General features: G+C 38.4%; 1 protein-coding gene across 3 annotated transcripts in view; it reads left to right on the forward strand.

Annotated features, from left to right (window-relative positions):
• RGS13 (regulator of G protein signaling 13) overlaps positions 1–22,285 on the forward strand; it is a 47,122-nt gene extending 24,837 nt beyond the window's left edge. For all 3 annotated transcript variants that reach the window (XM_036756789.1, XM_036756788.1, XM_036756787.1), the window contains 3 exons: positions 4,324–4,385; positions 10,837–11,003; positions 18,493–22,285. In XM_036756789.1, the coding sequence (XP_036612684.1) occupies positions 4,324–4,385; positions 10,837–11,003; positions 18,493–18,678 (415 nt within the window). In that variant the 3' untranslated portion in view covers positions 18,679–22,285. The remainder of the gene's footprint in view (positions 1–4,323; positions 4,386–10,836; positions 11,004–18,492) is intronic.
• Positions 22,286–22,561: the final 276 nt, after the last annotated feature.

Raw genomic sequence — 22,561 nt, forward strand, 5'->3', positions numbered from 1 at the left:
AGTACAGTTTTTGGAGCACTTCCTAGGAAGATCAGTTGAGGCAGGGCACTATGGGGACAGTTTAAGGGCCTTCCTTAAGCAGCATAAAACTACAGAACAACTGGTGGAAAACTCTGAACAAACTCTACCACTTTGACTCGGGTCAGTCTGGACTGGTAAGTCAACCCTGAAACATAATCTTTCTCTGCAGAAGCTGCCATGTCTTGTAGGCACAAGAGTTTCTCTCATCAGAGCAGTCAAGGGGAATGACTTGACCTAAATTAACAGATTTAAATCTGGTCCAAGTGATAGGTATGCATGGAACAGGTAAGTGTGTGATCCATAATGTCCTGTCTCCAACAGAGGGAGAGAGTTATTTTGGGTTCCTGTACTTCAGGTCCTAATAAGAGAAGAAGAATGAGTCAGACACCGTTTCATGGAAATGTTTTTGAAACCAATCTAAACAGCAGTACTCTGTTAAGCCTCAGTAATGATGCAAACAGATAATCTGAACCTGGCAAGATCCATCTGAATTTTTAGAGACAGACATTTGACCTTTTCAGGACTCCAGATTTTTTTTTATCTCCATATCATACCTTAATGTTTACCCTTTGGGAAATTTTCCTCCTAGGTATCAAATATCAGCCATTGCTGGTGGCTGTTACCGGTACTCTTACATACTAAATTAGCTAAGATAGGGGTGATCCACTGGACACCCTGTTCCTGTCTAGAAATCTGTTTTTCCCCACGTCTATGCCTGATTTCAAAAACAAGGCTGCAGGCAACAGATTTGAAAATAGATTAATTTTCAATTATACAGCTATACTAACATATAAGCATTACAAATTGTATACAATTATATAAAGATCATATAAATAATCAACTGTATAGGCATATAATTATTACACTCATTATTAGGGCCAAAGCCTAATGGTTCAAGTCCTGCTAGGGTCTGTTTGACCCTAGGCAAGATACTCAAACCTCTCAATACCCCCAGGCAACTCAAAAAGTTCAAAATTATGAATAGCTCTGCATGGGTACATGGGATTTTAGAACAACAGGAGACCTTAAGGATCATCTGACCTAACTCCCCCGTTTTACAGATGAAGGAAATAAAGCTCAGAAAAATCATATAACTTGCTCAAGGTCATACAGGTCACTGGTGGCAGAATTGCAACTAGACCTTCATGATGTCCCTGTTCCTTCCTTCCTGTTTGTGCTACCTTCATAGCCCTTCTTGAAAAACACTGTCTAGATACATACATGTATACATACATACATACATACATACATATATACATACATACATACGTACGTACATACATACACACCCTGGAGCACATATAAGAAACCTGCCAGTTCCTCTAATGCGGCCTGACCAAAGTCATCACAGCAAAGTTGTCAAAGGAATTCTAATGGCTTCTTTGATTGTTTTTTTTTCCTTGCTTGTCTGGCCGAGTAAGTATTTCCTTCACAGTTTATAGTGGAAAGAAAATTTAAGGGAAAAATCTTTATGCAAATAAATTGTTTTCACATTACATTTTTTTTCATTTCATAAGCATTCATTTATATAAGTGGATATGCTAATAAAATATAAAACTAACATATTTCATAATGCAAATTCCCAAAAGATTTTTTCTAGGTATTTATAAAGAACATAACTGTTAGCTATTATTATTACTAAGCAACAGTCTTTAATGATTTACAATGAATAAAAGTACATTTCTTTACAAATATTTTAAGATTGCATGTCCCTTTCTAAGGTTGCATGTCTTTAACCAATGTTCTAGTAAAGCTTCTTGTAATGTAGAACATCTCTAAATAAACAGAGATTCTATTTTTTCTTGCTCAGTTAAAGGGATGGAGGCATGGGCCTAACAAGAATTGTAAAGAATTTGCCTTCAGAGCTCCTAGTCTATACATTCTATAAGCTTTCCCCACCAGATGGCACTGCCCAAATCTCTTCAGGTACCCGATGTCCCACTGCTTTGTCACAACCTCCACCCCCTCTCCCCAGTGAAAATGGAAAGGATCTGATAGTGGTCATTTACACCTTGATCTCATTTGAAACACATTCCAAAGGATAACTTTGATTCTGGGTATTTCTAGTTTTCTTTATCTTAATTATAGAATTGTTGAATGAATGACTTTGTCTCCCATTTAAAGACTTTAATAATAATAGTTTGCAGATGGTTTGCAAATATCTGACATATACCTCATTTAATCCTCACAACAACCCTAGGTACCATTATTATCCCCATTTTACAGTTGAGAAAACTGAGGCAGATAGAGGTTAAGTGACTTTCCCAGGGTCACAAAGCTAGTGTCTAAGGCAGGATTCAAACTCAAGTCTTCTTAACTCTATATCCAATATGCTCTACCCTTCACCACCTATCATCAAACAGGGAAGAGATATATTTGAGGATGCAGGGAGGACTTTGTGTTAATCAAGCAGGAATCTAACTCCTGGCTCTGAGTTCTGTGTTCTCTCCACTACACTACCTGACTCCTTTGAGGAAGGGTTAGACTAGATGACACCTAATATCCCTTCTATCTCTAATGTTCATCAAGTCTACTGGCCATCCTGAAGGTGACTTTGTTTACTAGCAGGAGTGAGAGGAAGGAGGAAGTTGCAGGAAACAATTTCCCAGCAGTGCCCCTGCTTCCTTTGAGAGAACAAGTGGTCAGTGGGATTTGGGCTTTGGTTGATTGAATGGACTGGCCCCTTCCAGCATGGAATGTGGTCATCAAAGATCAAAAAATAATTAGTGGGAACGCTGATGCCAACTCTAGCTGATTGCATTACAAATGAGTCCTGTGGATAAAACAAATGGAAAAGCAACTTGGGGCACGTTCTGTTGACAAGGAAGCTATAAAGTTATCTTGGATAGGAAATCCTGGACGGGTGCATTATGATGAGAAACAGGTAGGTGATGCAGATGAGAGTATTGAATCTAAGACTTATTGTGTGACCCTGGGCAAGTCACTTAGCTTCTCTCTTCCTCAGTTTCCTCACCTGTAAAATAGGGATAATAATAGTACCTACCTCTCGGTATGGTTGTAAGGATAAAATGAAATGTTTGTAAAGTGCTTTGCAAACCTTAAAGTGCTATACAAATGTTACCTATTATTGCTATTGTAATGGATAGAAAAGACTATCATTAATAATAATAGAAATAATGACAGTCTATTGTTATCTTCGTTGTTTTAATGAAATAGCACAGAATGAATCCATTTGTCATTTGAATGGAGATTGAAACTGACCCGAGATTACAAAGCACTAGAAGATGCAGTTCTTTGCTACTTTCCAATTCTACCATATGGGACAAATCGTTCTGTTTCAACAACCATAAAAGAGGAAGGACAATACTTACAAAATATATTTTACAGTTTACCTGAGGAGCAAATGGAATAATGATATACAATTCTTTATAGTTTTAAAGCGCTAGGTAAATGTAAATATTTACTAGTACAACCGAAGCAGCTAGGGGGTACGGTAGTGGATGTAGCAAGGGGCCTGAAGTAAAGAAAAACTGAGTTCTAATCTTACCTCAGATTCTTTCTAGCAATGTAAACCTGGAAAAAAAAGGCCCCTGAACCTTCTTTATCTGTGAACTTGGCATAGTAATAGGAGCTAGGTGATGCAGTGGATAGAATACTGGGCCTGGAGTCAGGAAGACCTGAGTTCAAAAATGACTTCGAATTACACACACACACACACACACACACACACACACACACACACACACACACACCATTTAGTAGCTGTGTGACCTTGAGCAAGTCACTTAAGTTCTGTTTGCCTCAGTTATCCCAACTATAAAATCGGGATAATAACTACCTACCTCTCAGCTTTATTGTGAGGTTAAAATAAGATAATTTTTGTAAAGTGCTTAGTGCAGTACCTGGACATAGTAGGCACTATATAAATACTTATTCACTTCTCATTCTTCCCCTCCTCACCTACTGTTCAGGGTTGCTTTGAAGGTCATATGGGATAGCTTATATAAACAGCCTTGCAAACCTTAAAGGGCTATATAAACTCTAGCTAGTTATATCAAAGTTACTATACATTTCGTCATATTCTTATAATACGGTTAGGATGTGGCAATTCATTTTTTCTTGGCCTTAGATTTTAGTAAACTATAGATTTATGGTATATAGAGCACCAAAATTATCTACAACATAAAAGGAGTCACTGAAGAATGAGCTCCTGTCCAAAGGATAGTCATAATTCTATGCTGTTTCATTTAATACACATTTCCAAGGTTTAGTCATTTTTTTTATTCAGAAAACCTTGCAAAAATAAGCTAGGGCATTCAACTGCCTTGTTTCTTTCCAAAGCCTTACTCTGGAAGAAGTGTTCCAGTGGGCCGAGTCTTTTGAAAAACTGATGACAACAAAATGTAAGTACTTTATAGCTATGTTACGATAGTTACCTATCATCTCCATCTTTTACCATAAGAATATATGTGTATATATTGTATCATAACATGTAATATGATATAAATTAACCACCAACTTCCCCCTGTTAAAATATATACATATTTTATGCATATGTTCATTCTATACATATATATACATATACATATATATATAAATTTCCTTAACAGGGGAAGGTCAGTGATTAATTTAGCTCTCTTTACCCATTGCTTTCCAGATGACAATCTCCAAGTGTTAAAAAAAGAAAAAATGTGCATAAAAAAAAAAACAGTTTACCATGTCAACCACTACTATTTCCTCTGGCGTTGATTATAACATTAGTCACTAAGAATATTTAGTATTCGCATGAGTTTTGTGCACAATTCCCTGAAAGAACATGCATAAATAGTACAACTTACTGCAAAGCATTACCATCCCTTTCTGAATTTAGAAGGAGATTCTAGCAAAAAGGATTCTAGCAATTTACTGTTGTCAAGTATTTATGAAGGAAATGATCGCTTTTGTAATTTAGCCTTAGCTGTATGACGAAACTCCCCACCCCCGTCCTAAATGTGTCTATAATTCTATCTGTCTCAGATAGCAATCTAATATCTTATAAATGTGCTCTTTGCTCATGCTAGTGTTGGAAGGGGAAGACTAGTGAAAGCTAAAAACAAAATCAAAGCAGGAAATGAGAAACAAAGATGACATTTTGGCCATGTGTGTTCGTGGTCCCTGAGGTCAGGGAAAAGATTGGAGAGTAAAGGAAGCTGCTGAGACAAAACCAGAGATCAAAAGACAAGAAACCCTGATGGCTTGAATGAAGATGAAAGTTGTTATGGGTAGTAAGGAAGAAACACAAGTGGTGCAGAATATATTAGTTTATCAGAGACAAGTAGGCTGCATATAAAAGTCTTGAAACCAAACCTTAAGTGTATAATGCTTCAGTCTTACTCCAATGACTTCTTGCCACGTGGAGGCAATCCCTGCTTCACGGGCATGAGTTCTCAAAGAGTAAGTCAATGGAACACCATGCCACAAAGACCGGGAGTTTGATTCCAAAGCCACACTATATTCCAGCTTTCTGCTGTTCAGCCTAGAGAAGAAGAGAGACAATCAACCCCAGTAGCCTGTCCATTTGGTGTGATGGATTCTTTGGCCATGATAACCCACGAAAATAAAATTTACTACTCACTTCACTTATATGACTTCACTTTAACTTTACAATATCCCTGTGAGGTAGGCAAGGCAGACTAGAGCAGTGAATAGTACACTAAACCTGGAATGAGGAAGGAAGGGGAATTCTGCCTCAGATGTTGATTAGCTGTGTGACCTGTGGAAGGTCACTTAACTTTTCTCAGCCCCAACTTTCCCATTTGTAAAGTAAGGACAATAATAGTATCTTCTATACGGGATGATTGTGGAGTTCAAATGAGACAGCATATAGTAAGCAGTTTGCAAACCTTAAAGTTCTGTTGTTATTCAGTCCTTTTTCAGTCATGTCTGATTCTTCATGACCCCATTTGGAGTTTTCTTGACCAAGACACTGGAGTGGTTTACCATTTTCTTCTCCAGCTCATTTTATAGATAAGGAAACTTAGGCAAACAGGGTTAAGTGACTGACCTAGGGTCACACAGCTAGTGTTTGAGTCCAAATGTGAACTTAGCTTCCTGACCCTGGGCCCAGCACTCCACCCACTGTGCTACTTAGCTGCCCATTAAAGTTTTATAGTATATAAAAAGGGCTATGTTCATTTCACCAATGAGAAAAGGAAAACTCAGAGGGTTGAAATCACACAGCTAAAAAACTGATAGGGCAGGAGCTGGAACTCAGCTCTTCAGATTCCAAGTTCAGAAATCTTCCTATTACAGCATGATGCCTTCTTTCAAAATAAGCATCAGTTCTAGGAGTAAGGATATGGTTTAGTATTCCCAGAAAATAGATTTCAAGGAATTTGCTATGAGTGAGAAATGAAAGAATTATAAACATTAAGGACATCAGTGCCTGCCTATGATTCACTGTGGTCTTCATTCAAGGGTAAAACCTAAAATGTTCAGAAAGTACCTTGCTTCCTCTGTAACCACAGAGAGCTGAGAAAGAGAGTTCTGGCTTGGACTAGGAATAGAATATGCAAAGGGGGAACCAAATGATGCAAGGAAACAGGAAAAAACTGAGAATTAGATTAAGCAGAGTTAAACTGTATTCAATAAATAATCTGTGTAGCTATAAATTTCTTCCCTATACTACATGTAAGCAGCAACTTCATTATTAACCAAAGGATTACTAATCTTTTCTGTGTCATGGACCGCTTTTGGCAACTTGGCTGCTCTGGAACCCATCTCAAAAAAAATAATAATGTATTAAAAATATGTAGGATGAGAAATGAAACCAATCATACTGAAATACAATTATCAAATTTAAAAAAAAACTTCATGGATTCCATATTAAGAACCCCTAAGGATAGAGTTTTAAAGAGCTCAGTTCTAGCCCCAGCTCCAGCTTTTCCTGACTATGTAATGCCTGGCAAGTCACTTAACCTCTCAGTGCCCAAAGCTAATCTCCAAATTATGTTATAGAAAAGTTGCCATCCAAATTGGCAAAGGCAATTTCTTCCATGGTAGTTCTCTATGCCAGTGGTGTCAAATTCAGATAGAAATGGGACACCTCTATTATTAAAAATACACATGCACATGCACTTATTTATTTAGGGCTGACTACGTACCAGGCACTGTGCTAGGGTACTGGGGGTATAAAGAAAAAAGGCAAATAATTCCCGTCCTCAATTAACTTAATGTATGCATCTGAGGGTTTTTCTTCATTTTCATAATCTAGTACTTTAAATAGCTAAAAATATCTAGAATGTTAACTCCTTGAAAGAAATAACTTTGTTTTTGTAAACTCATTGAGGTCAGGAATTGATTTGTAATTGTATTTCAAGCCTGTAGGATATAGGGCACATAGTCACAGCCTAATAAATTTTTGTTGAATTAAATTAGAAAATTTATTAATTTAAGGTATTACCATAAATGAAAGTTTTTGCTATTGTTTTTCTGAACTAAGCTCTTCTAGCAAATTATAGGTTATTGCCTGGGTGAGCCAGAGTCGACTGAGATTACATAGAGGTAATTCTCAGGGAATAAGCCCCATCCAGGCAGAGTAGACTAGAAGATGTTGTAAATAAATATACAAAAAGAAATTTGACTGCTTAATTAGGTCTGGAATATAGTTGTCAAGGATGATTATGGAACTATAAGATGGAATGCCTTGTGTGGAAAACACATCACAGAGCAGTTTGGCTGGACTAGAGAGCATGCAGGAAAGCAATAAGTAATAAGTCTGGAAAAGTATAGTGGAATCAGATTTTTTAAAAAAAAATTTTAAATATCAAATGAAGGAGTTTGTATTTTAGTCTTGAAGCAAAAGAAAGCCAACGAAGCTTTTTGATTAAGGGGAGTAAGATAGAACTCTACTTGGGGAATTAAAACAATTTAGTTTACCAAAATGCTCTATTGTGATGTTGAGGTTTCTAAATAAAGGCCTACCTTGCCCAACATCATTAAAAACATTGTGACCACACCCAATGTTAAGTCCTGAGAATCTTGTTGTAACATCTTCATACTCCTCACCTAGTTTGGTCTCTTGCTTTACCCTCCCCACCCTGCCACCTCAGTCCTCCATCCCAGTGGCTCTGATTCTATTACTCAGCTTATAGCTTGATAGCCACCTATGACATTGTGTTGCACAACCAGGTTTTCATGGAACTAATTAATAACATCCTGCCTGTAGGATAAAGAGCAGGTTCCTAGAACTGGTAGTTCAAGAAACCACAGAGGATAAACTTGATCCTGACTGGCAAAGAAACTGGTCTAGAAGATGAGATACTGTAAGCCAGAACTATCACAGCATGTTAAATTCAATATGCTAGAAGAAGATGGGGCAGCAAGGTGACACAGTGGGTAAAATGCCATTCCTGGAGTCAGGAAGATCTGAGTTCAAATCCAGCCTCAAACACTTACTAGCTCTCTGACCCTGGGTAAGTCACTTAATCCCATTTGCCTCAGTTGCTTCATCTATAAAATGAGCTGGAGAAAAAAAATGGAAAACCACTCCAGTATCTTTCCAAGAAAATCCTAAATGGGGTCACAAAGAATTGGACACAACTGAAATAACTGAACAACAAAGGAGAGGGGAAGCCAAAGGCATTTATCACACAATTTTAGAAAGGGAAACCATGACAAAATGTAGGAATTAATTAGAGAAAGAAGCCCGGGAACTGTTTAAAAGTACTTTATTAGAAACTCTAAAAACAAGGAAAAAGTGTAACAAGAATCAAAAGTATCAAGTGCCTGAAAAATCCCATCACTTAAGTCAAAGAAATTGTTATAGAAAATAAAGTTTAATCCAAGTAAAGAAAACTTGGAAGCCCATAAAGTATGACAAGGTTTGCTGTCAGCCAGGAAAAAGGCAGGTCAAAAGTAATTTTGAGGAGCAAGATGCAAGAGACTCTAAAAATAGGTTATTCAAATAAGACCAAAGGAGTAAGCTCCCTTGTGGCTACATGTAGCCCTCCATGAAAGAAGAGCAGAGATCACCCTTAGTAATGAAGAGGGGACAGTTAATATGATGAATAAATTCTTCACTTTGGTCTTTACCCAGAAAACTATTGGGGTGAGCCTCACTTTCAAATTTTACCCAGAAATGATCAGGTTGGAAATAAGAGTTCAGAGAGTGATCAGTGATCCAAATGTTCTAAACCAAACTAGGTAAGTAAACGTAGAATCACAGCATTCCTGATTTCCTTTAAAGCATAGTTCCGATGTCATATACTACCAAAGGCCTTTTTCTAAGCTTCTCAGTTCTTTGTGCTATCTCCCACAAAATTACTAGGCAGGTGGGTGGGACAGTGGAGTTGGAGTCAGGAAGACCTGTGTCCAAATCTTGCCTCAGCCACTTTCTAGCTGTGTGACCCTGGGTAAGGCACTTAACCCTTCCCAGCCTCGATTTCCTCATCAGCAAAATTGGATTAATAATAGCACCTACTTCACAGGGGGATCAAAGTTTTATGGTATGTATTTATCTGTATTTATGTTGTTTTCTCTACTGAAAGCACTTTAAGGGCAAGGACTGAAGGAATGTTTCATTTTTCTGTTATTTAATGGGGGTCTGGTGAATACTGAGACCATGTGAGATCTCAGCTACCACAAGGAAGATGTTAGGCAGCTGCTTCCAGCAAAGTGGTGATGATGGGTGAGGGAAGAACCTTGGAGAGACAGACTGTGGAGCATATGCAGACATTCCATAACTAGTTCCAGTCTAACCATGTGTTGAAAAGGAGTCTTTGGCTGTGGAAGCATTCAAAAGGTGCCTGTCAGACTCAACTACGATCTCTTTATATCATTCATGACTAGGAGATCTCAGTGACTCCTCTACTCGTACCCTCCAGTGAAGGAAGTTTCCAACCTTGAGAGTTTTGAAAGTCAGGAAAGTGAGTTACAAGAATACAGAAGTCAGAGGCAGGCCTGCTACCTTGTCCCTCAGGATTCCAGAGCACCCTGAGGGTTTTGTCTTTTCTACTGCCCTCAGCTTGAGCCCCCACTAGCTGCTCCCCCTGTCCCTCATTATTAAGGGGCCAATGACTACATGTTCACCAGCTTTTTCTGGTTCCAAAGATGCTGTTCTCTATATCTTAGACCAAACTCAATCTCAGATCTGTTAATCCATGCCCAGATTAACACCTGAAGCCTGACTTGTCACTGTGTGCCTGGGGTCCTCATTAGCTTACATCTTCTACCTTATCTTGACACCCCAGACTCTAACCTACATTTTGCATTATACCTTATTTAATTCAATTCAACAGACAATTATGAATATACTGGGCCAAGGGTGGGAAACCTGCGGCCTCAAGGCCACACGCGGCCTTCTAGGTCCTTAGGTGTCACCTTTTGACTGAGTCCAAATTTTAAAGAAGAAATCCTTGTATTAAGGGGATTTGTTCAGTAAAGTTTGGATTCAGTCAAAGGGCTACCCTTCAGGACCTAGAGGGACACATGTGGCCTCCAGGCTGAGGGAGGAGGGGCAGGTGAGGGGGAAGAGGGAGAGAGAGAAGGCTAAAAATAAGGAAAGAGAAAAGGAACTCAGTGGTTCTCTGAATACTCATTGCTTCACTATGCTGTTCTACCCTGGCTCCCCACAGGTCTGGCCTAACCCAAGACCTAAACCTTGTTGATAAGGCATGTAAAATATATTTGGGATGCCTCAGGTGAAAGGCCCTATATGAATAATATCAATACTAATTTATATTTTAAATCTATAAATCTGTGATTATTCTTGATTTTCAGAACTTTGATTCAGACTTTTAATTCAATCTTTATTTAATATTTTTCAATTGTGTTTCTTTATGTTGCACCATGAAAAAAATTATCAATTATTTTTAGATGGTCCAGTAATCTATGCAGCATACTTAAAAATGGAGCACAGTGATGAGAATATGAAATTCTGGATGGCATGTGAGACATACAAAAAAACTGCATCACGATTTAGCAGGATCTCTAAGGCCAAGAAGCTTTACAAGACTTACATTCAACCTCAGTCCCCTAGAGAGGTAAATATCTTACTTAGTAACAATAACTGTTCAAATAATTGCAAGAATATATATTTATTTCTCTAAAAAGGAAAGATGGTGAGTATGAAAAGACACTCTTCTCAAGTGATGAGCCTTTTCTTCTGACATTTTAAGAAAACAAGATACACCTGTAAATACTGTAAGAATGAACTTAACCTATGACAAATAGTAGGTTATTTGATTACTTTATTCCCTAAGATATCATTTGGATACCTTATAGCAAGGAGGGAAAAGCACCTGAAAATCAAGAGACCTGGATCCTGATTCTATCATTAATTAGCTATATACATTTGATTTAAGGAGGGAAAAAAAACTTCCTGACAATTAGAACTATCCTGAAATTGGAAATGAGCTACCTGGAGAAATAATAGGTTGTCTTTTGGAGATATTCAAACTAAACCTAGATGTGTTATAGAGAGTATTCTTTTTCAGATAACATTTGATCTATAGAGGGCCACTGAGGTCTCTCTCAATTCTGAAGTTCCTGAACTCTATGACTTTAGGTCTCTAAATCTCTTTCATCATCTGCAAAATGGAAATATAAATAATATTCCATAACTCATTGATAGGATTTTTGTGAGACTGAAATGAGGATGTGGATGTGGAAATATTTTCGAAAAGTATACAGCTCTATACATACACAGATGACAAATAGCATTGTATCATTCTAACACTGAAACCCCTCAAAATGATACATCAACTGTAATTAGTATGATGACTTTACTGTGAAGTACAAGCTGAGATTATATTTCAAATTTATGCTAAAAATATTAATTATATACTATATTCAGAGCTCTCTGCTAGATGCAATTAGTGATGCAAAATGTAAATGAGATACAGGCATGTCTTTGCAGAACCTACAATTTAGTGGGTGGATGTGACATCCACAAAAATATTCATAAAGGAAAATAATATGTGATAGGTATGTTAGAGAGATGTGAGGAAATTGATAATATAGCATAGTTTTGTGAAGATGGGGAATGTGACCAGATTTATGCATAAGGATTATGCATAACTAGGCAGAAGTGTCAAAGCTGGATTGGATAAGAAGTAAGTAGAGTCAAAAAGTCCTATTAATAGGCTATTACAATAGTCCAAGTAGATGGCAATAGAGGCCTGCATAAAGACGGTAGCAGTGGCAATAGAGTAACAGAAGAATTCATATTGTTCATTCATTCTGTTGAAGACAGAATTAACAGGACTTAAAAAATTTAAAATGAGAGGTAAGGCTCAGGAGTGAGTCAGTGGCTATATCAAGATTTTGAACATAGATGACAATGCAGATGGTAGTGTCACAGATTAAAAAGTAAAGTCATAATGAGGAAGAGATTTTAGGAGAAAGATTATAAGCAATTTTTGAAATGTTGAGTTTAGGTGTAGGGGACAGGGATGGTGATATCTAGAGAGCAACATGGTAGGCCTTGTGCAAGCTATATGATGACTTCTCACTGGGCAGAAGACCAGGGCCCCAGGGCAGATGCTGAAGTACTGGTCAGTGTCAAGGCAGTGGCAAAGGACATAGTGAGCATAGAAGATGGCTCAAGAATAAGAGACTGAAGATGGAATTCCAGGTATGAGAGATAGGGTTATTTTGGCTAGACTATAGAGTGTGTAGGTAGGGGAATAAAATATGATGAGGCTGGAAATTTAGGTTGGAGGCAAGTTGTGAGGGATTTGAAAAGCCAAACAGAGGAGTTTACATTATACTCTAGAGACAATGGGTAGTCACTAAAGGTTATTAAGTAAGGAAGTGACATAGTCAGATCCGTGCTTAAGAAAAATCACTCTGGCCACTGTACAGGGGATGGATCAGAGTTCAGAGACAACTGAGGCAGGGAGACCAAGTAGAAAGCTCCTGCAATGGACCAAGCAAGAGATAATGAGAGTAGATACTAAAGTGGTACCTGTATGAGTAGAAAGAAGGGGTCAGATGGGAAATGGAATGTGTAGGTAGAAAAAAGCAAGATTTGGCAGTTGATCAGATATGAATGGGAGGAAAAGCAGGGAGAAAAATAAGACATTAATGTTATGAACCCAGGAGAGTAAAAGAATTGTGGACTTTTAGGGAACTAAAATGTATCCCATTTTGGACATAAATTGCCTTTAAATATCCAGTTTGGGGGTGGAGCCAAGATGGCGGCTGGAAAGCAGGGACTAGTGTGAGCTCCCCACCAAGTCCCTCCAAAAACCTACAAAAAATGGCTCTGAACCAATTCTAGAACTGCAGAACCCACAAAATAGCAGAGGGAAGCAGGGCTCCAGCCCAGGACAGCCTGGATGGTTGCTGGGTGAGGTCTATCCCACACTGAGCTGGGAGCAGAGCAGAGCCGAGCAGAGCCCAGAGTGGGTGGGGTGGACCAACCAGACCAGAAGCCACAAGGAGCGGGCCCTAGTGCCCTGAATCAGTGAGCTGTGGCAGTTGCCAGACTTCTCAATCCAAAAACACCAAAGACAACAGAGAAGAACTGCAGAACCCACAAAATGGCAGAGGGAAGCAGGGCTCTAGCCCAGGACAGCCTGGATGGTCTCTGGGTAAGGTCTATCACGCACTGAGCTGGGAGCAGAGCAGAGCGGAGCAGAGCCCAGCGTGGGTGGCGGGCCCAACCAGACCAGGAGCTGGGCTGAGCAGGCCTTAGCGCCCTGAATCAATGAGCTTCAGCAGTTACCAGACTTCTCAACCCACAAACACCAAAGACAACAGAGAAGGTTAGTGGGAAAAGCTGCTGGGGACAGGATGATAGAGTTCCTGGTTCAGCCACTGCACCTGGGGGCAGCGGATGTGGGGCAGCTACAGAACTACAGCTGCAGTTGCTTCCTGCCCCAGGCCCACCTGCTGGGAGGAATTAAGTGGTGGATCAAAGCAGGAGTGCAGAGCCTGCTGAAGATCTAAGTCTAGTCCAGGTTGGGTGTTCTTGGGTAAGGAGGAATGCTGGTGTGACAGAGCTGGCTGTAATAGCTCTGTAATCAACAGTGCATCCCCCCCAAGCTTGGAACATAGTACTCTTCACTCTACAAGCAGTCATACCCTGCTGAAAAACTCAAGGGTCAAGTAAGTTGGCTGGGAACATGGCCAGGCAGTGAAAACTCACCCAGATTCAGTCTCAGACTTTGGAAGCTTTCTTTGGTGACAAAGAAGACCAAAACATACAGCCAGAAGAAGTCAACAAAGTCAAAGAGCCTACAACAAAAGCCTCCAAGAAAAACATGAGCTGGTCTCAGACCATGGAAGAGCTCAAAAAGGATTTGGAAAAGCAGGTTAGAGAAGTAGAGGAAAAATTGGGACGAGAAATGAGAAGGATGCGAGAAAACCATGAAAAACAAGTCAATGACTTGCTAAAGGAGACCCAAAAAATACTGAAAAATATACTGAAGAAAACAACTCCTTAAAAAATAGACTAACGCAAATGGCAAAAAAGCTCCAAAAAGCCAATGAGGAGAAAGAAGAATGCCTTGAAAGGCAGAATTAGCCAAATGGAAAAGGAGGTCCAAAAGACCACTGAAGAAAATACCACCTTAAAAATTAGATTGGAGCAAGTGGAAGCTAGTGACTTTAAGAGAAATCAAGATATTATAAAACAGAACCAAAGGAATAAAAAAATGGAAGACAATGTGAAATATCTCACTGGAAAAACCACTGACCTAGAAAATAGATCCAGGAGAGATAATTTAAAAATTATTGGACTACCTGAAAGCCATGATCAAAAAAAGAGCCTAGGTATCATCATTCAAGAAATTATCAAGGAGAACTGCCCTGATATTCTAGAGCCACAGGGCAAAATAGAAATTGAAAGAATCCACAGATTGCCTCCTCAAATAGATCCCCAAAAGAAATCTCCTAGAAATATTGTCGCCAAATTCCAGAGCTCCCAAATCAAGGAGAAAAATACTGCAAGCAACCAGAAAGAAACAATTTGAGTATTGTGGAAACCCAATCAGAATAATCCAAGATCTGGCAGCTTCTACATTAAGAGATCTAAGGACTTGGAATATGATATTCCGGAGGTCAATGGAGCTAGGATTAAAACCAAGAATCACCTACCCAGCAAAACTGAGTATCATGCTCCAAGGCAAAATATGTATTTTCAACAAAATAGAGGACTTTCGAGCTTTCTCAGTGAAAAGACCAGAGCTGAATAGAAAATTTGACTTTCAAACACAAGAATCAAGAGAAGCATGAAAAGGTAATCAAGGAAAAGAACAAGAAAAAGAAATTGCAAGGGACTTACTAAAGTTGAACTGTTTTGTTTACATTCCTACATGGAAAGATGATGTGTATGATTCATGAGACCTCAGTATTAGGGTAGCGGAAGGGAATATGCATATATAGATATATGTGTGTGTGTGTGTGTGTATGTATATATATACGTATATGTGTGTGTATGTATGTATATATGTATGTGGATATATATATAGAGAGAAGGCACAGGGTGGGTTGAAGATGAAGGGATGATATCTAAAAGAAATAAAATCAAATTAAGGGATGAGAGAGAAATATATTGAGAGAGGGAGAAAGGGAGAGATAGAATGGGGTAAATTATCTCGCATAAAAGTGGCAAGGAAAAGCAGTTCTGTAGGAAGAGAAGAGAAGGCAAGTGAAGGGGAATGAGTGAATCTTGCTCTCATCAGATTTGACCTGAGGAGGGAATACCATACACACTCAATTGGGTATCTTACCCCACAGGAAAGAAGGAGGAAGAAGATAAAAAAGGGGGGATGATAGAAGGGAGGGCAGATGGGAAGGAGGTAACCAAAAACAAACACTTTCAAAAAGGGACAGGGTGAAGGGAGAAAATTGGATAAAGGGGGATAGGTTAGGAAGGAGCAAAATATAGTTAGTCTTTCACAACATGAATATTGTGGAAGGGTCATTCATGATGATACGCTTGTGGCTTATGTTGAATTGCTTGACTTCTTAGGGAGGGTGGGTGGGAAGGGAAGAGGGGAGAGAATTTGGAACTCAAAATTTTCAAAACAGATGTTCAAAAACAAAAAAAAAGTTTTTGCATGCAACTAGAAAACAAGATACACAGGCAATGGGGCATAGAAATTTATCTTGTCCTACAAGAAAGGAAGGGAAAAGGGAATGGGAAGGGAGTGGGGTGACAGAAGGGAGGGCTGACTGGGGAACAGCACAACCAGAATACACAGCATCTTGGAGTGGGGGGGAGGGTAGAAATGGGGAGAAAATTTGTAATTCCAACTCTTGTGAAAATGCTGAAAACTAAATATATTAAATAAATTAAATTAAAGCTAAAACAAATTACTTATATGGGTTAGCTTTTGGGGAAGGAGAAGAGTGATGGATTACTGGGGGAAACTATGGTGATGTAAAAAACAAAAGTCATCAACAAAAACTTATTTTAAAAATACAAAAAAAAAAAATAAAAAATAAATATCCAGTTTGAAACGTACGATAAGCAGTTGTTGATGTCCAAGAGGCTGGGACTGAATATATAGATTTGTGAGTCATCTGCATAGAGATGATAATTAATCCTATGGGTGCTCAAGTCATCACGAGAGAAAAGACAGAGACAGAGGGACGAAAAGGGCCAGAGAGAGACAGAGACGGAGAGTGACAGACAGAATCAAAGAGAGAAAGAGTGACACGGAGAGAGACAGAGACAGAGAGTGAGAGAGAGAGTTTAAGAGCAAAAGTAGAAGAGAAGAGGACCCAGGGCAGTCTCGCAATATTCCCACAATAAGAAGCTATGATATGGATGATCCAGCTAAAGAGACTGAGCAGGAAAGGTCAGACCAGTAGGAGGAGAACCAGAAGACAGTAGTGTCATGACAACTCAGAGAGCAGTACCCAGAAACAGAGGGTAGTCAAGAGTGTTAAAACAGAGGTCAAATTGTCTAAGAAAAGAGCATCAGATTTGGCAAAGAGAGTGTTGAAGAAGCAACTAGAGAAATTAGAAGCAAACCAACTGAATTTGTTATCTCTAAATACAGGAAAGGAAAGAGTTTCCATTTGGAAGGGTGAGTCAAGGGTGTCAAATCCTGCAAAGTTTCAAGGTAAATGAAGACAGCAACTCATTGGATTTAGCAATTAGAATATTATTGGTGACTATGGAGGGAGTCATTTCACTAGATTAGTTGGGGTGGAAACCAAATTATAAGAGGTTGAAGAGAATTAGTGCTGATAAAGTAAACTGAGTCATTGGTATAGGCAACTTTTTACAGAAGTTCGGCAGAAAAGGGAAGAAAGAATGACATAATAGTTGGAGGTGAGGTCAGACCTAAAGATACAGATTTGGGAATTACCTAAATAGATGTGATTGTTAAAGCCATGGAAGTGAATGAGAGATTGTCAAGGAAAGTGTAGAGAGAGAACATGCCCTAAGGTAGAATATTTGAACTCTTTAATTCAATTATCCAGATTTTCCAATTTTGCAGATGGGAAAACCAAGGTTTTAAGAGAAGAGAGATGTTCACACAGATGAGGTATGGGAAGCTTGGTCCATGGCTCTTTAAAAAGTCTCATGCTGCCTCACTCACTGCACAGTGGTGAAGACGTGAAATGGTAGTGGATTGAACTATCTAAATGGATAAATGTGGTAGAAAAAAAACAGCTAATTTGACTAGAAGCGCCTGGTCTGGGATCCAGCTTTGTACTGGCCTTGGAAAGACCACTTCTGGGTCTTACTCTTCTCATTTGTAAAAATGAAAGAATCAGACCAGATGATCTTCAATGTGTATTCAAACTATAAAACCATATGGTCCTGTGACTTTGCCAGTTACCACCTATTGCCACCTAAAGTTAAAAATAAGAAGGCATAAGGAAAATCCTAAAGGCACTACTCTCCATCCACATCTATTCTAGGAGAAATGACAGGGGTGGGAATAGGGCAGGGTGACAAATGTGAATAGGAGTCCCAAGTGATGACGAGAGGATGTGGTACAAAAGTTCCTATTGATGGTAGGCCAGGGGTTAAGAACAGAATATGGAAATTGTGCCCCTCCACAGAACCCAACTTTGTTGACTAATACCCCAAAACCCTCATCTGGAAAATGCATGGTTCACCAAAGCCACTTCCTTCAGTCTTCTACCCCCACTTCTCCTCATTCTCCTCTCAATCTGGGGCATATTCCATGTAATGTGGTTGTTTGCCAGGATTCGGAAAAAGAGCCTATTAGAATCTTTTCTACGTAATCTTTAATTTCCTCTTTCCTTCAAGGGATCCTTCATCTCAGTGCTTCCCTATTTTTCACACCAAAGATAACAAACCACTTCTTTTTTATTTTTGCTTTAGTATTGTGGATATTTTTTTCCAGTGTGGGCATGGCTATTTACCAAAAACAGAAACTTAAAAATTGTCTCTTGTAACTTTTTCTTGGTGCCTAAGGAATGACACTAGTAACAGGATTCTGAATGAAAAGATGGAAGAAATGTATTTAAAGCTTTAGAGGTTTAATTTACCAATATTCAGGCATGTTCCATGAACCTACATGTCATTTAATTTTTCAGATTAACATTGACAGTCCTACCAGAGAAGCCATCATTAAGAACATTCAGGAACCCACCCAGAATTGTTTTGATGAAGCTCAAAAAATTGTGTACATGCACATGGAGAGAGATTCTTACCCCAGATTCCTAAGGTCAGAATTATACCAAAACCTCATCAAAAGTCTGCAGAGGGATGGTGAAATCTGAAAAGCACATTACCATTTAAGGAACTGAAGATGGTATATGGAAAGCACCTTCTTTGTTCTAACACCCTCTATACAACAAAATGAGGAAACAGGAAAGTGAGCAAGGATGGATTTATAGCTTCCAAACAGGTGCTCTGCAAACTAGAAATACAAGAGAAATCCAGTGTAATTTGATTATTATACTAAATGGATTATAACACAGGGCAAATCATGTACCTACCTCCCAGGGATGTTGTGAGGATAAAATAAGATTTTTGTAAAGTGCTTTGCAAACCTTAAAGTGCTAAATAAATGCTAGCTAGCTCAATGTAAGCCTGATATAACAGTTTATATTTAAGTCAGATGTTAAGATTATTTCCACAACACCAACATCAAAGAGATTCCACTCAAGTGATGAATTTAAAGCTTTTCAAATTCATGCATTGGTTCTGCTCCTGGATCACAGACACCTCAGGACCTCAAAAGTTGTACTTAGATGAAGATTAGCTCTAGGGTAGATTATATACTGTAAAGAAAATATTCTTGCTTAATAAATTCGCTTAATTGTTTTGAATTATCAAGAATGTAATGAGATACTTCACAGTAGAAACCAATCACAAGTTAAAGCCTCAGTAACAACAACAAAGGTGTGGTCTTAGACACTATGTTACTTGCATAGTATTTCATGTATGGGCTAGTTTACATGCATACTTTTTCATTGCTTTATAGCTCATTAAACTTCAACCATTAGTATATTGCCTACATTTTAAAGCAATTACTGCACATACAAAGCTCACTATGTTTCCTAGTTGCATAACAAATTGAGGATTTTTTTTTCATTTATACTTGAGTATACTTTAAAAATGAAAAAGAACACTGTCCTATTTCTGGGATTTTTTACTCGTGATATGAATGTATCAGGCCCATACTCTGATACATGAGTGGCTCTCTGACCTGGTTGATGTGAATAGTGCCTCCCCCACTTCCTCCCACCCCTAGGCATACTGTAGTTATTCATCCCAAGGTTTACCCCATGTAATTATTGCCCTATCTTTCTGTAAAATATAGATGGGCAACTTATCCAATATGCTGATGACCTTTCTCTAGTTCTTTTAGTATTCTGTGGATCACATTAGCCATTAAATTGATATATGGACCTACAGAAGCCATGAATTCACATTGTTCTTCTCTGTTTATGTGAAAGAAGGAAGAAATAGGTTTTGGTACAAATGACTAGTGCAAATTAAGGCTTACATATTACACCAGCCAGAACATACATCACTCTTCCCCTAGTGCCAATCACATTGGAAGATGTGAGAAATATAGCACATCTTTGTGAGATTACTTCCCTGGAACATTCACAGATATTAAAGGAACACTCTGTCCGCACTGTCTTTTTCCAAAGTTCAGTTCATAAACCATTTATAAAACACCCGTGATGTACAAGGCACTAGGCTAAGTAAAGGGCATAAAAAGATAAAAATTAGCCCCTTCCCTCCAGGAACTTCCATTCTACCAGTGGGCAGGTAGCAGTGATGTTATTCATTGCAACCATGGTAACCTGCTGGTTGAGACCATTTTGAGGAGACGATTTGTGACTTTTCTCAAATCATACTAGTAGATGACCATTTATTACACACATTAAGCATTTAATAAATGTATCTTGAATTGAAATTGATTCAGAGTTAATCTCAGTAAAGTCTGCTAATAATAACTGCTAACATTTATAGAAAAATTCTGTGAAATAGGTACTCTAGGTATTATCAATCCCCAGTTTAGAGATGAGCAACCTGACACTCAGGGAGGTGGTGATTGGCCTTTGGTCACACAGTTCGTATGTGGCAGGGCCAGAATTTTGAACTCAGGTTTTCTTGATTCCAGGCCCAGAAGACTGTTTACTACACCATGCTGTCTTTCCATATTCTTGAGGACTTCATACTCTGAAAAACACTATAAATATATACTATTTCTCTTCCTTCCTGGAATCATTTTTATTTCATCCTATTTCATTTATTTCATCCTTTTTCAATTTGGTAAAATGCTTCCCAAGTGGCCTTGGTGCTACTAATAAGAAGTGAATCCTCTCACTTCATGGGGGCACATTAGCTCTTTTAGGTCACCAGGTCACATCTCACTGACTGGTCCTTCCTTGAAGATATTGAAAAACTCAGCACCTGGAAAGGTTAATTCACTTTTTAACAGAAGTGAGCAACTTACTTTTTTTTTAAATTATCAGGATCAGATGCAGCATTTCTAATATGCATATTAAGATTCAAATTACCTGATATTTTGGATAAGTAATGTTTTCCACTCCTTAAAAATAAACAATAATAAACTACACTCATAATAGAAATCATAATCCCTGATTTGCTAATCATAATATACCCTACCTCTACTCCTGAGACTAGGAATACTCAACATAAAATACAAAATGAAATCACTTGTTTAATGGGACATATATATTACATTTAAAAGTTTTGAAATGTTAAGCCACACATAAATTCAGAACTGGAAAGGACCTTTCCTTAGGGGACCATTAGGTGCAACCCCTCATCTTAAAGATAAAGAAACTGAGGCACAGAGAAGTTAAGTGACTTGCCTAGGGTCATAGAACTAGTAAATTTCTGAAGCAAGATTTGATCTCAAATCACTCTGAGTCCAAGTCCAGCACTCTATCCACCATGTCACCTAGCTACTGAATAAACCTACCAACTATTAGAGGTCAATGTACTATAAAGGTGTATTGGAAAGATAGTGTAGTAACCATTCTATTTAGTATCAGAAGACCAAGGTGTAGATCCTGGCTCTGTTTCCTATCAGCGGCATGATTTTGAATAAATCATTTTTATTTCTCTGGGACCCACTACAATGGGTCTACTAATCCTTACACCAAAGGGTGGCAGACCATAGGTCTTGTCCTCAACTTTGTTGCATGGACCTGACTCACAGTTTTACAAGTCTGGTAACTCAGGAGTTTTTTAAGGCTTATTTTTTTTCAGTTCTCTCAGGGGTGATCTAGAGGACAGACTTATGCTAACCAAACTAACAGTATATTAACTCACAAGGGATTAACCAAAATGACAGTTTATCCCCTTATGATACGAAATGATAATAAGAGTTGGCATTTAATAGTGTTTTCAGATTTGCAAAGCTCTTTATAAATAATACCTCATTTTATCCTCAGAACAACCCTGGGAGGTAGGTTCTGTTATTACTTCCATCTTACACATAAGGAAACTAAAGCATACAAAGGTTTCTTAAACTTGACCAAGATCAAGCAGCTAGTATCTGAGGTGGAATTTGAATTCTGGTCTTCCTGACTCTAGGACTCTATCTACTCTGCCACCTAGGTGCTACTTCCAAAGGTGTTTGCCATCATCATGGCAAAAAATGGATGAAATTTAAGACAGATTTCCTATAGATAATGACCTTTGTTGATAAGATAGTATTTATTAAATCAAGCCTCAAAATACTGAAAAAGCCTCTTGAAGGAGCCTTACAACCATTCAAAAGAGTTTGACCTCAATAGCCCTACAGGTCTGTGTGAACCCACAGAGACTTTGGGGAGAGAGGAGACTTAGGCCACAGGTTACAAAATTTTGTTCATCTTACCAGTTGGAGGTAAAGAAGTTTTGGTGATGTTATTTCAAATACATTTGCTCAATTTTCCTCAGCCATTGTCAGAGAGTTTCAGTGTGTGTGTGTGTGTGTGTGTGTGTGTGTGTGTGTGTGTGTGTGTGTGTGTGTGTGTAATGTCTTCTACACCTTTAAGGCTAAATTTTCTTTCAGTATTTTCTATAAACTGAGATTTTACATTTAGCTCTGATAAATTCTGTCACGTTCAGAAAGCTTTTTATGTAGCATCCCACTCATGCCTTCTCCTAACATTTGCCAGAAAGCTGAAT

Source organism: Trichosurus vulpecula, chromosome 4 (genome assembly GCF_011100635.1).
Source record: "Trichosurus vulpecula isolate mTriVul1 chromosome 4, mTriVul1.pri, whole genome shotgun sequence".
In the NCBI taxonomy this organism is placed as follows: domain Eukaryota; kingdom Metazoa; phylum Chordata; class Mammalia; order Diprotodontia; family Phalangeridae; genus Trichosurus; species Trichosurus vulpecula.